The sequence below is a fragment of the Urocitellus parryii genome, chromosome 9, assembly GCF_045843805.1.
Source record: "Urocitellus parryii isolate mUroPar1 chromosome 9, mUroPar1.hap1, whole genome shotgun sequence".
NCBI lineage: Eukaryota > Metazoa > Chordata > Mammalia > Rodentia > Sciuridae > Urocitellus > Urocitellus parryii.
In genome coordinates this window covers 13,638,630-13,655,404 of record NC_135539.1, presented here as the reverse complement: position 1 = coordinate 13,655,404, position 16,775 = coordinate 13,638,630, and the positions used below count along the sequence as shown (strand labels likewise).

Below are 16,775 nucleotides of genomic sequence, written 5' to 3'. Positions count from 1 at the left end.
GATCCATGGCAGCTGGATGGACCTGGGTTCGAATCCTGGGTCTGCAACTTACTAGCTATGTGACCTTGGGCAAGTCCCCACCACTCATCCCCCCCTCTAGGCCTGGGGGTGGAGCAACTGCCTGGCATGCACCAGACCCTGGGTTCAGTCCCCAGCACCAACAACAAAAAAAAAATCCCTCCTGTACAGAAAGGGTCTCATGAGACTCAGCTCTGAAGTAAGGAGGACAGTGGTGGTCATCAAGTATCAGATGTTGATGGCCACTCCCAGCCAGCACTGACAGACAGCTCACGGGAAGCCTTACTATGATCAAGGCCACTTCCCTGATGGCAGAAAAAGGTACGGAACCGCTTATCGCTGCTGACCCCAGCTTCGGGGGCTCGGTTTATCATGTCTTTAACTTTTGGAGCAGGGGGTGTTGGTTTTTCCTGGGACTTTTCCTGCCTTGTCTTGGAAATGGTATTTCTGCTCAAAGGGAAAAAGGGAAGTCAGTTTGTTTTGTCCACAGGCAGGGTGAGAGCAGACGGTGAGGACGTCAGTGTGTCACCGCTGGTTCATGAAGGACAGACAAGAGTCCTCCAGACAGGATGAACAGGGAAGCACGCAGGAAGGGGAACTGGACAGGCAAAGGCTGACAGCTGGAGGCTTGGGGGCTTCAATTACGGGGGTTTCTTCCCGTCTATGTAGGGTGGGTGGCAGGGGTGAAGGGAATAGGCAGGAGACCTGAGACAGGCCAAAATTCTAGTGGTGCCCACTACACACCCCAAACTCCTCTAAGCGCTTGCGATTCATGAAGGTATTTCAGTCCTCACCCGATCCCACGAAGCAGGTTCTGTTCTCTGTCCCATTTGTTCCCTTTGTGGAAACAAAGGCACAGAAATTTCAGTAATTTGTCCAAGGTCACATCTTACTCCATTTTGTGTTGCTATAACAAAATAACTGAGGCTGGATAATAGGTAAAGAAAAGAGGTTCATTGAGCTCAAGATTCTGGGTAGTTCAAACAACATGGTGCCAGCATCGCAAGGGCCCCCTGGCTATCTCACAACACAGCAAAGAGGAAGAAGGAGAATAGCTGCACTGGGAGGAAGAGAGTTCATTCTGTAAGACAGGAAATCAGAAGAACAAGAGTCTCTTCACAAGAGCAGCTATGACTTAATTACCACTTACTAGGCCCTGCCCACTAGGCCCCGCCTCTTAAAGGTCCCACCACCTTTCAATATGTTTGTATTGGGGATCAAGCTTCCGAAGTGTGAATCTTTGGGACCAAAATGCAGCACACCCAACTATGGTTCAGACCTGAATCCAGAACCCACACTCACTCCCACGGAGCCAGACAAGCACTGTGTTCTTTTCTCTGTGTCACTCAGGTGTGTGTCCTGAGGCCAGAAAAGAGGCCAATGCCTCCAAAGTCCAGAGGAAGCAATCCACCTGCTCAGCTCCACCTGGGAAGATCCAAAGCTGCTTTCCCTCTGCCTCTTCCCAGGGTGCAGGGGGGGGAGGGGAGGCTTTCGAATTTCCCAAACATAAACCATTTCCATATAATTAGGCCTCCTTGACCCACATGTCATTCAGCTCAATGCTCAGGCTGGAGGCGCAAAATAACAATTTCTCCAACCTCAGAAAATTGCTTCCTGAGGCCCTGGGTGATTAGACATTGTCCTCTGGGTAGGGCCTGTTCCCCGTCCAACCCCGTCTCCCAGCACGGATGCCGTCACTGCCACCGGGTCTCAGAACGCAGGTTCCAGGGACGAACAGAACGTTCGCGGGAGGGTGGCCTTGGAGGGCGCCCAGGGGCCTTGCGCACCAGGGAATTTTCTCCTGTTCTGGAACATCCAGATCCCTGGATCCTTCCCCCGGCTAACCCAAGACGGGAGGGAGGCACACACGCCGTGGGACGATGCCACCTCTCGCATTCCCGCTCGCCCTCTTGTCAAATGCCACAGATGCGGAAGCCGCCACCCCCAGCCGTGTTTGCCAGGCTCCTGGGGGATGGCAGGGGCCTCTGCTCTGCATTCCCACCCCCACCCCGTCTCCCTTCGGGATGTCTCTGGTTTGGTCCAAATAATAAGCCCCTTCCCTCTGAAGGCCCTCTGACTCCCCACCGCCCCTGGACCACCCAGCTCCTGAAAGCCCTGCCCTCGGGTGCTGCTGCTGCCCGGCCTCTTGCCCAGCCAGGCCCCTCCAGACTGTCCTTCCTGGCAGGAGCAGATGACATCCGTGAGACAGGTCTGGCCGAGACGTCCTGGTGAGGGCAGCCCCGCGGGACAGTGTGAGTCGGCGTGGCCTTCCCTTCTGGGCGGCAAAAGAAACTCCATCCTCGACTGGACCCGAGACAGCTGGCGTGTGAATACGGCAAAAGCCACGTCTGCCACCCAGGACCCGGGTCCCCCTCTGTGACTTCCGTCCTAGGCCAGACTCCCACCCTCTCTTGCCTCCTGGCTGCTGCCCTCTGCCCCCTCCAGTCACTTGATTGGCCCCTGCTCCTGGCCACGCGGCAGCCCGCCCCTTCCTCCAAGAGGGTTTCCAGGTCCATCCTGAAGTGAAGCGCTCCCCTGGCGCAGGGTCTTCCGCCATCAGGGGCCCCTGAGTAGCTGCTGGCTCTTCTGCCAGGAAGAAGCAAGGGGCCGGGGAGGGACCCAGGCAGAGGGAAGAGCCCCACAGTGCTGTGTCACACCGTCACACCGGGCCCTCAGGCGGTGGCTCCTAAGGGGCTGTGCCAGGCGCCTGGGGTGCGGGAGGGAGCGGGTGGCCTGGGCAGAGAGGACCTTGGCATTTTGTCCTATGGAGCAGAGGTCTCAACCCAGTGACCCAGGGGCCACACCGTGTGTGTGTGTGTGTGTGTGTGTGTGTGTGTGCAGTTGCAAGCCTCTCCTGAAGCCCTGGCCACCGCGGGCTGTGGTTCCAAGTAGAAGGAGACAGCGATCCCCCTAGACATGGGGCCTGAGCTGTTATTCGAGACGCCCCCACAGCCCGTTATGCTACCCACCTGTGTCACCACGTCAGCCTGCAGGTCCCAGCACAGGGACATAGAGGGAGCTGAGGGTGGTAAGTTCTAAGCACCTTGGGCCCAAGAAATGGATCTCGTACTCCAGGAGCCTAAACCCGGCCCTGGCACTGGGATGGCCGTCCCTAAATTCATGTTGAACTGAACCAGGGTCACAAGGAAGATTCTGTCACAAAACCTCTTCTCCAGGAACTTATGGTCTCTCTCATGCACTGACACCAAATTAATTTCCAATGACCTTTGTGACATCACCTGGTTCACGTTCTGCAGTTATGTTCCAGGCCATTCAGACGTATCAACCAGAACTGCCACGCGACCTCGATGCGGTACTAATCTACACTCGTGGTTATTCATTCAACAGGTATTTACTGAACATCTACTCAATGCCAGAAACTGACTAAGAGATTGGTGATATACTAAAGATTATCCGCAAGGCCGACGTCCTTCCTGCCTTTCAGAACTTGTGTCTGCAGGATGAGGCGCTGTCCTCGCATGAATTCATTTAACCCTCACAGGATCCTGTGATAGGTGCCATCGAGTCATCCTTTTCAAAGATGAGCAAAATGGAGGCACAGAGAGGTGGAGTAAATTGCCCAGGGTCCCACAGCTAGAAAGTGGCCGAGGCAGGTAGGAGCCCCAGAACTCTTCGCCTCGTCCCTTTCTGAGGTGATGCTGGGAGACCCTTCTGAATCACCAGAGGCAGGTCATGATGACAGTCGTCCCAAGTGAGTAGATGAACTGCCACATGCTCTCTGGAACCGCTGCATAGAGCAGGTCATGTTCTCACTGACCGCAGGACACTGCCTTTCCCTCCAAGCTGAGGCAGCCCTAATGCTAGAGAGCAGCTGGGGACGTGAAGTCTAGGGCCCAAGAAGCCTCCAGTTAAACGGCCTTAGCTGGAGGGCAGCCCGTGGTCCCTAGGAAGTGGCCCCTGAGAAGAGAGGCCCTAAGGCTAGGAAGATGGCCTCCGCCAAGGGCCAAGGATTGCATGTTTGGCTCGTGCCTTCTGCTCCCACTGCACCAGCCTTCCCAGACCCCTGCTGTGGGCTTGGGTCCCCGCCTGTCCCTCCTGGGTCCCACCTGCTGCCTGGCCTTTGGGCTCAGCACGTGCTACAATGACGCAAGAACCACGCCCAGGGACGTGAGGGACTCGCCCAGGGCCACAGAGCTAGCAACTAGCAGAGCAGAATTCTCCCGGGTCAGAATCCAGGGTAAGCGGTGCTTAGACGGGGCCGCTCTGCGCTTGCGCACTGTTGCCTGAGTCACTGTGCTTGGGGCGGGGTGGCGGCTCTGGGAGCGTTTGTTGAGTGAATACATGAATGCCAGTGGTGTTTAATTCTTCCTTTGTCCTTGCCTGCACGGGAGAACAAGGCAGGGTCACAGAAAATGATGGCTTTCCGTTGGCTGCATTTTGTATGCACAATTGATAAGCCATTTGCCCGCGGCTAAAAATACCCACCCCTGGCAGCCACTGGAGGGATGGCACTCGGCTCGAGCTGTTTAATCAAACAGCGACAACCCAGGCAGAGCCACAATTAGCCTCTGACACCCCAGTGAACTCCAGATGAAGAGCCCGGAAGCCTCTGACTTCCTGTCGGTCCCCTGGCACCCAGTGACCATCACCCTGGGCCCGCAAAACAGCAAAAAGAAATGAGCATCCTCTCTGTGCCCACGGCAGCGGCCAGCGGGGAGTCAGCAGAGGGGCCGCCTGGGCAGAAGCCGAGCCCGGGATGGACGGGCCGAGAGATGGTCGGGGGCAGCCGCATCTGACACTGAAGGGCCACTGCAGCGATTGCCCCGGACCTCAGGGGAGCCGTGAGCTGCTCCTGGGGTCTTTCCGGCCCCTCCCCCTTTATTCCCAGGGGTTCTCGAAAGCCAGGTGACACCTCGGAAAAGAATTCTTCTCTCGAGTGCCCTCATGCCACTGTGTGCCAGCCGATCGGGACTGGTAACGAAAAAATGGACGCTTTCCACTCGGGGTCCACTCCCGGAGCTGATGGCAGAGCCATCTGAAGGAGCAGGTGGCCCAGGGGGCTCTAGAGTGTCCTCGATTGCTTTTGAATCCTGGATCCAAAAAACTCTTGCTGACCCATCTGGAAGAGCCCCCCTACGCCTCCGGGCTTCGGCGTTCCCATCTGTAAAGTGGGATATGAGTGGAACCTCTCTCACCGGGTCCTGGAGAAGTAAATGCAACGCGCGTCAAACCTCCGCAAGTGAGATCCGGGAACTGCTGAGAAAGACAGGTGTCGAGACCCGATGGGCCGGCCAGGGCGTGGCACACACCTGCATCCAGCGCTCCGGAGTTCAAAGTCAGCCTCAGCAACTTAGCGAGGCCCCAGGCAACTCAGTAGAGACCCCGTCTCAAAATAAAAAATAAAAAGGGCTGGGGGTGTGGCTCAGTGGTCAGGCGCCCCTGGGTTCAATCCCCAGGACCAAAAAAAAAAAAAAAAAAAAAAATTCAATGGACCGGCCTTGCTCAGCTCTGACAGAGCAGGTGTCAGAGAACAGGAGAGCTGGAGGTGGTGCTTGATGCCCCTGCCTACCACACGAACCTCAGTCTTCCTCATCTAGAAGGGGAGGAAACCGTACCTACTTATTTGTAAGATTAAGTGCAAGACATTTAATACAGAGACTCCTTGGCTTATGATATGATTTGTCCAGGCAAATATTTTAAATATTAAAGTAAAAATGCACTAGTCCCCCTCTACCTGCCCAATGCCCAGCACCCTGCAGAGCATGACAGTTTTCCCTCATTGTCCCAGGGCTGACTGGGAGCAGCGGTCACTGCCACTGACCAGCATATCATGGGCCCAGGAAATATCCAGACTCAGTGCAGAGTTTCTACAGAATGCGTCTCATTAAATCAAAAATAACAGTAAGGCAGACCACCATAAGTCTGGGACGGTCTGTGTTAGACATTGTAATATTAGATCATTTGAGGCATAAAGAAGTGCTTTCCACGTCTGACACAGAGTGAGCACTCAATAAGTCCTAGCTGTTCCAGAGAAGGGATAACCCTCTTGACCTTGACCTTGGCCCTCCCTTGCCTGTCTGTTGAGCCCCTACTCGCCTTTCTATCACCAGAAAGACGGAGCCCCACATTTGTACACGGTGACCACTCCGCTTCCTGAGAGCTTCCTTGGACCTGGCTCTTGCTAAGAGGTTCACATGCCAGTCTCTTTAATCCTCACGGCAAATCTCTGGACCCAGGTACCAGACCATGACCCCCTTTTCCTGATCAGGAACTTTATTTTGTACCTCTGAGTGAACCCAGGGGTGATTAACCAGTGGGCCACATCCCCAGCCCTTTTAATTTTATTTTATTTAGAGACAGGGTCGAGCTAAGATGCTGAGAGCCTTGCCTAATTGCAGAAGCTGGCTTTGAACTTGTGATCCTCCTGCTTCAGCCTCTGGAGCCCCTGGGATTACAGGGAGCGCCACCACACCTGGCTCCTGCCGAGGAGTTTGAAGCTCATCGTGTTTGTACAACTTGACCGAGAATGCCAATTAGAAAAAGGAAAAAGAAAACCAGGTCCGGGAAGCTGACCCAGATCTGCCAGACTCCGAAACGCATCCCCCTCATGGTGAGTTTCCTGTAATTCTGGTGCCGCTTCCACTCGGCATCTGCAGGAGAGCCACCTGCGTGCCCGAGCCTCGTTCCAGTGAAGCTGTGCCCCATCTGTCTTTGTGACAAACTCCCAGAGCGGGGAAGGCACAGCTGCATCCATCACTTGGTACAGAACTTGACCCAGGAGGGCACCTTTGAGGGCTTGCGAAATGCTTCTTGGGTTTACCAGCAGGCGGCAGGGGCAGGCGGCTTCCTCTCTCCATCCATTTCCTCATTCCTAACTGGGGACCAAAAGCCTGCATCCTACCTGCAATGTCACCTCCTTGCAGTTTCCTTTAAATCAACTCACCTGTTAAATAAGCTGAATTTATTAGCTAAGTAGGCATTCATCAGCACCCTCCCCAGAATGGTGGCTTTTCTGTGGACGATTTTATGCAGCTCACCAACACCTCGTACATGCTCAGGGGACGGGTCACTGGTGCGGAGGAGCAGGGCTTGGAAGTGGTTTCATGACCAAGGCCTGGCTGTCCCCGGTCAAAAAGCCAGAACTGATTCTGCCTTCAAGACTTCTCATGGACTGGCAGGACGGACTGCAGCCCTGCAGGAGCGCAGGTGCTGACTCCCTTCCCTGTGGCCGCAGCCGGGCTGTCCTGGGAGAGTGGCCATCTTCGCTCCTGTGCCTGCTCCTCAGCCAGGTCTCCACTGGTCTCCACGGGAAACCACCACTGTGTTCCTCTCCAGGGGGGAAAGCCAGGAGGCTGCAGTGTGGACTCGGGGCTCGAGATCCACAGGATGATCCACCCTTTGGTCCCACCCTGGCAGACATCCCCAGTCCTCCCAGCCCCAGGAGCCCAGGCCTGGTGGAAAGCAGCCTCTTCAACATGACGCCCAGAGGCCAACCCCAGAGATGGACGGTGAGAGGCTTTGCATAGGAGACACTGTGAAAGGATAAACAAGGAAAGGGGAAACCGTAACTCTAGGTTTGCAAAGAATCCACTCAAGTGTGAAAATGCGATGATAGGGAGGGACAGAGAACATGAAGGCGCTATCAAAATAGAAAGGAGAGTTGAAAACAGCAAAGGCTGTTTCAGAGGCTGCAGAGACCCCGCAGGACGACTCCTAAGGCGCACACAGTCCCCCAGATAATGATCGGTGCCACGGGGTGGGGTCCCACGCCCAACCTCCATCTCACTCACCCACGGTCAGTTTTGTGCCCCTGTTGACCAGCTTGGGGAAGAAGGCCGCACCTCCCCAAGTCCTGCCCGGAAGCCAGTGGGGGCCATGGGAAACCAGGATGGCCGCTGGCCAGCGGCAGGGGGGTGGGGATGCCTGGTGGGACATTGGGAATCCTTTTCCTACTCAGAGCTCAGAACCCCCTGAAAACCTCCCAGCATCACCCCAGAGGGCCAAACCCCTGAACTGACATCTCGCCAGCCATCTCCTTCCCCTTCCCCTTCCCCTTCCTCCACCCTGAGACAGAGAGCAGGGGGCTTCCAGGGAGGGAGCGACAGCCTGCACTCCTCACTTGACCTGAGCCAGGACAGCGTTCACCTCTCATCTAAGGAAGCTGCAAGACAGCTCTTCCTAAAAACCCAGCCTCGGGGATTCCTGGAAGCAGGTAGAAGAGCACCACTGGGAACGGCTGGGGAGCTCAGGGGTCTGCGGGACACCAGGGCTGACTCATCTAATGCAAAAGAGGAGCAACTTTGGGGGCGGGGACATGCATTTAAGCCACAGGGGGTGGTGATTGAAATGGGTGAACCGTTCTCTTTTTTGGAAATTCACAAGAACATAATTGAGTATGCAGAGAAACAGGATTTGCAAAAGGTTACACCAAGAATTTAATTAGCCCGGATAAGCGATTCTCTCCCCGATTCTTAAGAGCTCTGTGCATGGAACTACTGTGCGGTCCTGCTCTCCTTCCCATAATTGCCATTGCAATCAAAAAGTTCTTCCTGGGCTGGAGATGTGGCTCAGCGGTAGCGCGCTCGCCTGGCATGCGTGCGGCCCAGGTTCGATCCTCAGCACCACATACCAACAAAGATGTTGTGTCCGCCGAGAACTGAAAAATAAATATTAAAAATTCTAAAAAAAAAAAAAAAAAGTTCTTCCTGGGGTCTAACCTAAAGCTTTTTATACCTCCAATGTGAGCTCTTTTCCCTCTTATAAAACCTGCTAGCTGCCTTTAGGAGGGAGGGAGGGAGATGCAGGAAGAGAGGAGGGGAGAAAAGAGTATTGCCCTTTAAACCCAGCATTTCAATTTGGGGGAATTTATTCTACAGAAATGCTTAATGAAGTACTATAGTGACCCCCCAAAAAATAATAGTAATAATAATAAGCAATGTCCAACAGTAGGTGAATATTGCATGAATATTATTGGTACAGGGAAAAATATATTATTTGTTTCCAAGTGAAAAACTCAAGTTGCGTGGCAGAATTCCTGTATAGTCCCGTTTGTGATGCTTCTCATTGATACCAACCATTGTTCTAGGCTTATCAGCATCCTGAAGAGGGGACACCCAATGGGTATGGGAATCTGTCCTGGTTATCTCCATGGCAGCAGAGCCAGCCACCCCCAAACTGAAGAGTCTAAAAGCAACCAGTTGCTGTGGGGTGGTAAGGTCTTGGGCTGACTGGGCTCCGTGGGTGGTTCTTGCTTCTGGTCTCACACAGCAGTCTCCGGGGAGCAGCTGGGACCTCAGCCCCTTGGGAGCTCGTGCCATTGGGCATCCAAGATGGCTGCCCACTCCCCAGCCAATGCTGGACGCTGGCTTCGGGGTTCACTGAGCCTTTGAACTCGAGTTCCTGTACGTGGCCTCTCCGAGCAGGATGGGCCTTTCACAGAACGGCAGCAGGGTCCCAGGAGGGAGCGTCCCAGGAGTAAGCGTTCTCAAGTCCTGCTGTGACCTGAGCTGCTCCTGCCACCATCTGTTGGTCAAAAGCCTCAGGCCAGCCAGCTCCAAGTCAGGGCATGGCTACCATAAGGGTCTGAATAACAGAAGGCGTGGCTCACTGGGAACCACCTACAAGGTTAGCTACCACATTATCTCCAGAAAATAAGGTGTCGACAGGTTTTTCCTTTCTAATTTCTAATATAGTAGTTAAATGGATAAACTCGGGACACAAAAGGCCTGGTTTAGTACCCTGGCTCACCACCCTCCAGCTGCTGTGTGACCTCAGACCTGGTGCTCTCCAGTCCTGGTACCAACCTCCTGTGATAATTGTGAAGATCAAGTGAGACAAGGCGTAGAAGATGCTTTGAAAAGCCCCGGGCATGATAAATGCTCAAGAAGAGTGAGCTAATTATATTATTATCATGCACGGATATAATGTTGAATATTTTACAAGTAGATGTTACTTTGCAATTGAAAAAAATAATTTTCAAAGACAAAAAAGGAAGGAAATATAGCAGAACAAGAATATAAACTCACGCCATCTGGCGCCCTATCTCCATCTAGCTGCTTCTGCTAAGGAGCCGCAGGGACCCCTTGGTCCTCAGAGACACAGAGAATATCTCGAGAAGACCTTGACCCTGTCTCTCTGGGCCCGCAGACCACTCCGTGCTGGGTTCTGGCTTCTCAAACTGTTTCTCTTCCGGCCGCTCTCCCCAGCCCTCTCAGGTTTAAGCACAGTAAGCTTCAAACTACAGGAAATTAATTCCCCTGAGAATATAGCCAAGCTTTGCAATCACAAAACATGGGCTTTCTATTACCCGGGAGCTTAAACCTGTCCAACAGCACCATTGACAGAAAGGATTTGCTACTTAGAAGCGTTGACATTCGGATCGTGAGGTTCACTGGGGCTGGCCAGGGTGAGATTGGGTCTCCCAACCACAGGAGCCCCTGGGCCAGGTCAGCCTGAAAGGAAAGCTCCAAATGCAATTTCAGGCCATGGCGATTTCGGCCTCTTGGTTTGCTCACCCTTGTAAATACACACAGGTCCTGGGCCGCACCAGTCTTTCTCTTTGGGGAAAAATGTGCCAGTGTGGAAATGAAAGGATGTGGGGAGTCACAGCCAGTCAATGTCTCTGCCCTCTCGTTTCTTCTTCCGACAATCCACACACACCCCTGGCTCTGTCCAGCTCACCCCTCTCCCCCACTGCCCGGTCTCCTGGCATTCTTGATATCGCCCTGGGGTCAGGGCAGCTACCTGCACAAAAGAAGAGGGCCACTCGGTGTCTTTGGGATGGTTTCTCAGGAGAGGCAAGGATTAGCAACCTCAGGAAATGTCAAACATGAATACTTGGCAATTTCCTGAGCGGCTGATGACTCTCTGACTTAAAGCAATTCATTAGGTGGGGCTGGAATATTTTTAAAGAGTTTCGATATGGAGAATTTTTAGCACCACATTTCCAACAGGCTTCAGCTGGGGAGGAGGAGACGGTGGCGAAGCCACTGTCTGCACAGGTGGAATATATATGTAGGATAGAGAGAGCACTTTTCCTTGGAGACCCCCAACATTTATCCATCTCTGCCCCCTTATCGGCTTGGGGGACATGAGAGGGCCTGTGGGCATTGTTGATGGACAGGTCAACAAGAGGTTCTGAGAAATAATGGCAGGTTTCCAAGTCAGGGGCGGCCCAGGGGACAGGGATCACTCATCTCCTACTGAGAATCCTTTCCTATAACCAGAAATAAGCAAGGCAGAATTTGATAGGCCTCAAAATCACCCCAAGCTGGAAATCCCTCTGGCTTCCCCCACATGCTCAGTGTGTGACGTTGGGCAAATTACCTAAAATGCCAGGTCTCGGGTTCCTCATCTGGGAAGTAGAAAACTTGCCATCCCACTGCTAAGAATCCTTCCCTCCATGGTAGGTCCCTTCTCCTCATCCCCGGCTGAACTCAAACTTCCTGTTCTAAACTTAACTCCCCCATCAACTTCTCTCCTCCTCTGACTTTCCTCTTTATGGTATCACTCTCGGAAATTCTCTTGTGCATTTATTTTTGGGCCGGCTTATTTATTTAGATCTGTCTGCCCATGACAAAAGGGAACCTGTCCACTGTGCTATGCGTCTTCAGCACCTTGGACAACGCCTTCCACCGTCAATGCCCAATTAACACCGACACTCAATAGCTCATTCAGTGGGCACCTAACCATAGGTTGGGAGCTGTTCTAACCACATGAAAAAAATTATCTCCCTTAATTTTTTTTCATCTGAAACCTTATGAAGTGGGGAGTCTTGTTAGCCCCATTTTATAAATAAGGAAACTGAGGCACAGAGATGTTAATAAACTTGCCCACAAAGAGCCAGTCAGTAGGAGGGCCAAGAGCAACCTCACAGGGCCCCACCCCAGACCCCACACTTCTGGGGCACGAGGGGGGCTTCACACCTGATTTTACAGCTGGGTTTCCAGGAAGCTCTGGCTGTGTGCCATCAGGTCAGAGCAAACAGGACCTGGCAGCCAGACCTTGAACCCAGACCCTCCTCCGAAGCCTCTGCCCTTCACTCTGAACTGCCCACTCGCAGCTCTGATCTTGAATCCTCAGCCGCCCGCATGCAACCCCTGCGCTCTCTGACTGGACACCATGAATGTCCCACTACTAGCCTGTGTCCACCTTCAGCCTGTGCACAGATCCTTACCCACAAGAGAGACGCTTAATACTTTTTGAAAGAATTTCTGGATGAATAAAACATCTTGAAATGCTTTTCAACAGAACACAGCAAGGCTGTTTAATAAAAGAGAGCTATTAAATGCAAAAATGCTAAAATGCTTACAGAGCAAGCAGGAATCAATATCAGTGTCCCCGGCCTTAATAAACCCAGCGCTTCCTGCTCCCCCCACCTCGGGCCTTTGCATGCTGTTTCTTAGCTTGAACCCCCTTGTGTTCCCAGCTTTTCACCCATTTACCTCTTACTTGTCCCCAATCTCAGCTCGAACATCAATCCCTCAGCAAAACCTTTTCTGACACTGCTCCCCGACATTCCTCCTTGGAATGCTGTGCATTTCCTCCTGTTGATGTCTCTCTCCCCTGGTGGACTCTAAGCTCCATGAAGGCCGGGCGGAAGCTCTGTTCACCCTCTCTTCCCAGGGCACAGCTCAGAGCAGACACAGACACATTGCTGAATGCAAAAATCAATGCTTGGACTGTTGGGGTACCAATATAAACTACCTCCACGGGCCTCTATCTGCAGTAGTGACTTGAAGTAGCACACACTCACGCTTTTCCTCCAGCGGGTACAGGGTGACAAACCCAACAGAGGGCACGGGGCCTGTGTGGATAAATATCCATACTGAACACAGCTTGGAGCAGGAGTATTGGTCCTGGGTTTGAATCCTGGCTTATGAATAGCACCAGTCCCTTGACTCCTCACCACTTCAAAATGTCATTTCAAATTGCTTCAGATAAGAGCAAGAACAACACAGGCTTCAAAAAGGAAAAGGAACTGAGGAGGCCAACTACTGGGTGGTACAGAGCAGATGGGATGCTTAGACGCTGCTGTCAAGAGTGTCAATTAGCCAAGTAGTTTTACCGCTCATTCTTTTGGGGGTGGGTACCAGGGATTGAACTCGGGGACACATGACCACTGAGCCCCATCCCCAGCCCTATTTTGTATTTTATTTAGAGACAGGGTCTCACTGAGTTGACTAGCGCCTCACTGTTGCTGAGGCGGGCTTTGAACTCGCGATCCTCCTGCCTCAGCCTCCCGAGATGCTGGGGTTACAGGTACAGTGGTACAGTTCATTCTTAATTAATATCTACTAAAGATGAAGATGTGCACACTCAGAAACACAACACACTTCTAGGTATACGCTACCCAGAGAGCTCTCGAATAAAATTACTTCTATGAAGAGTCATATTCATAACTACAGTGGTTCATAATAGCAAAACCGTGGAACCAACTTAGTGTCTTAGAGATATATATATTATAATAAATATAATATATATTTGATGTAAGAAATATATCTGCTATAGTAAATTTATATTTATTTGCATTTTATATACTTGAGAAAATAAACTGGATGTAATGCATTTTATATAATTTATAGAGTCGATATAATAAATTATAAATAATTCGTATTCATGATTAAATCGCAATGAGTTCATACAGTGAACCTCTGTTTAATTGTTACAACAAGCAAACTCAGCGTAACGAGGCTCAGAGACACACTGGAGGGAAGAACGGGAATGGACCATTTCAAGGACCTTCAACTGTACCTTTATATTAAAGAGCTGATGCAAATATAGCAGAATGTTCAAGTTTGTTTAAGCCAAGTGATGAGCACACTGCAGTGGGTGGGTGCCTTGATCGTAAGATATCTTCATGTGAGCAAGACTGCGGAATAGTTAAGTGGATCCCCAGAGACAGGCCGGGTCCTAGCTTTGCCACGAGCGAGGCCTCATGCAGAGGATGTGGACGCTCCAAGATCCTTGTCTGCAAAACAGGATTAACCGTGTTTCAATTCCAGGGCTGTCAGTGGAGCAGCTGCAGGTATTGCCCCCTGAAATGTTATCTTGGAGTAAGTCCCTAATGATTTTCTAAACGTCTCCTTGTCCTGTTCAGGAAGACGTTTGTTTTTAAACCCAACCAGAAACTGTGTGGATGCACTTTTCAACACAAACCTGACCCAAGGGGGAAAAAAATGCAGTTACTATTTATGCAACTGTATACCTACGTGACAGACAGACATGTGTGCTCTCAGATCACCTATTAACTGTGATGGCCCTGAGGAAATACAACTTGGATGGTTGGAGAACCAGAGTGGAAGGGAAATTTACATTACTCTGCTATGATTTTTGATTATACAACATGGGTATGAATTACCTGGTCCCCAAAATCAATTTTTGTGTGTGTGCTACAGGGGATTAAGCCCAGGGCCCTAGGGTGCTCTACTACTGAGCTACATCCACAACCCTTCTTATGTTTAATTTGGAGACAGGTCTATTGCCCAGGCTGGCCTTGAACTTGTGATCCTCCTGCCTCAGCCTTCCAAGTAGCTGGGCCTACAGTGCCTGGCTAATTTATTTTTAAATAACTTATTTTTAAATGGATCTGAATGTCATGATCATCCCTTCTCCTTTCATTTTAAATCCACTTAAAGAGGAAAAGAACTAAAATCTAAGCTCTAAAGAGGTTCTCATGAGCTCCTGGAACCCGGGCTGCCGCCTGAACACAGAGAGCAGGGAAAAGACCCCCAGAGTCTCCGTGCAGTTAGAGAAAAAAAAAAAAAAGAAAGAGCAGAGCGTTGGGGCTTAGAGATCTGGGTTTGGTTCCTGTCACCGTGACTTACAACGACATGACACTTGGCTCTGGGAGCCCAAGCTCCACTTCCACATTAGGATAATGGCCACACCCCATCTCATGGTTGTGTAAAGAATAAACTAACTCTAAAATATCATCCAGGCCGGGCGTGGCGACGCACGCCTGTAATCCCAGCAGCTCAGGAGGTTGAGGCAGGAGGATCGCCAGCCTCAGCTAAAGTGAGGCCCTAAGCACCTCAGTGAGACTCTGACTCTAAATAATATACCAAATAGGGCTGGGGGTGTGGTGGTGGAGTGACCCTGAGTTCAATCCCTGGTCCCCCCCAAAAAAAACCATAAAATAGCATCCAGATGTTCACAGTAGGTGCAATTTGTCACGCAGAGGTTGTTCCTCACTGGTTCAGTCCTTGGACCTCCATCCCGACAAACGTCATGCCCAGGGCTTCCCTGGTACCCAGCAAAATCACCTGTGCCTCAAAGATCAACCAGACTCTCTTTTTTATCCACAGCAAACATCTTGACGGTGATCATCCTCTCGCAGCTGGTGGCCAGGCGGCAGAAGTCCTCCTACAACTATCTCTTGGCGCTGGCCGCGGCCGACATCCTGGTCCTCTTCTTCATCGTGTTTGTCGACTTCCTGTTGGAAGACTTCATCCTGCACATGCAGATGCCCCAGGTCCCCGACAAGATCATCGAAGTCCTGGAGTTCACCTCCATCCACACCTCCATCTGGATCACGGTCCCCTTGACCATCGACAGGTACATCGCCGTCTGCCACCCGCTCAAATACCACACTGTCTCCTACCCGGCCCGCACCCGGAAGGTCATTGTCAGCGTCTACGTCACCTGCTTCCTGACCAGCATCCCCTACTACTGGTGGCCCAACATCTGGACCGAGGACTACATCAGCACCTCCGTGCACCACGTCCTGGTGTGGGTACACTGCTTCACCGTGTACCTGGTGCCCTGCTCCATCTTCTTCATCTTGAACTCCATCATCGTGTACAAGCTCAGGAGGAAGAGCAACTTTCGCCTCCGTGGCTACTCCACTGGGAAGACCACCGCCATCTTGTTCACCATCACCTCCATCTTCGCCACGCTCTGGGCCCCCCGCATCATCGTGATCCTCTACCACCTCTACGGGACGCCCATCCAGAACCTCTGGCTGGTGCACATCATGTCCGACGTGGCCAACATGCTGGCCCTCCTGAACACGGCCATCAACTTCTTCCTTTACTGCTTCATCAGCAAGCGGTTCCGAACCATGGCGGCCGCCACGCTCAAGGCCTTCTTCAAGTGCCAGAAGCAGCCTGTGCAGTTCTACACCAACCATAACTTTTCCATAACAAGTAGTCCCTGGATCTCGCCGGCCAACTCCCACTGTATCAAGATGCTGGTATACCAGTACGACAAAAACGGAAAGCCTATAAAAGTCTCCCCTTGACACCCCCCTGGGCTGGCACCGAGTGCCTCGTGTGTGATCCATTCCCAATGGGAGGGCGTCCCATCCTCTGGCTGAACAGGTCTCCTTAAGAGTGCTAACCTGATTTCCTGTCTCCACAGACTGAGGAACTCTCAGGGTGGCAGATGAGAGAGAGACGGAAGAGAAGAAGAAAGGAAAGCATGAATCTCGTTTTTCTGTGTGCACTCATTTCCACAAAAATAAAATCACATCGACAGCAACAGTTCCTACCCGTTTGGAGATGCTGTTGGAAGTTGTGCCATCATCCTGTGACCAGTGAGGACCACAGTAGAGAAATAGTCTGTGATTTAGCACCGGCACCATCCACCATCACTGGGAACCACTCATTCGTGTGACACCCCGAGCCATGGTAGTGCGTGGCCACATCTAAGCTCTTCTTCCGAGAGCTGAGGTCATCCATCGCTCCCCTGGGCCATGCCCAGAAGGCTACCCATGCTGACTGATGGGAGATTTTTTTCCAAGGTGCCCTCTGTCCTAGAGAGGACTGTGGTCTTGAAGAAGCCCTGGTACCCCGGCT

The 16,775-nt window shown here is 52.0% G+C and overlaps 1 protein-coding gene across 1 annotated transcript in view; it reads left to right on the top strand.

The window, feature by feature from the left end:
• Gpr139 (G protein-coupled receptor 139) overlaps positions 1-16,219 on the top strand; it is a 34,887-nt gene extending 18,668 nt beyond the window's left edge. The window contains exon 2 of the mRNA XM_026402505.2: positions 15,285-16,219. Coding sequence (XP_026258290.1) covers positions 15,285-16,219 — 935 coding nt within the window. The remainder of the gene's footprint in view (positions 1-15,284) is intronic.
• Positions 16,220-16,775: the final 556 nt, after the last annotated feature.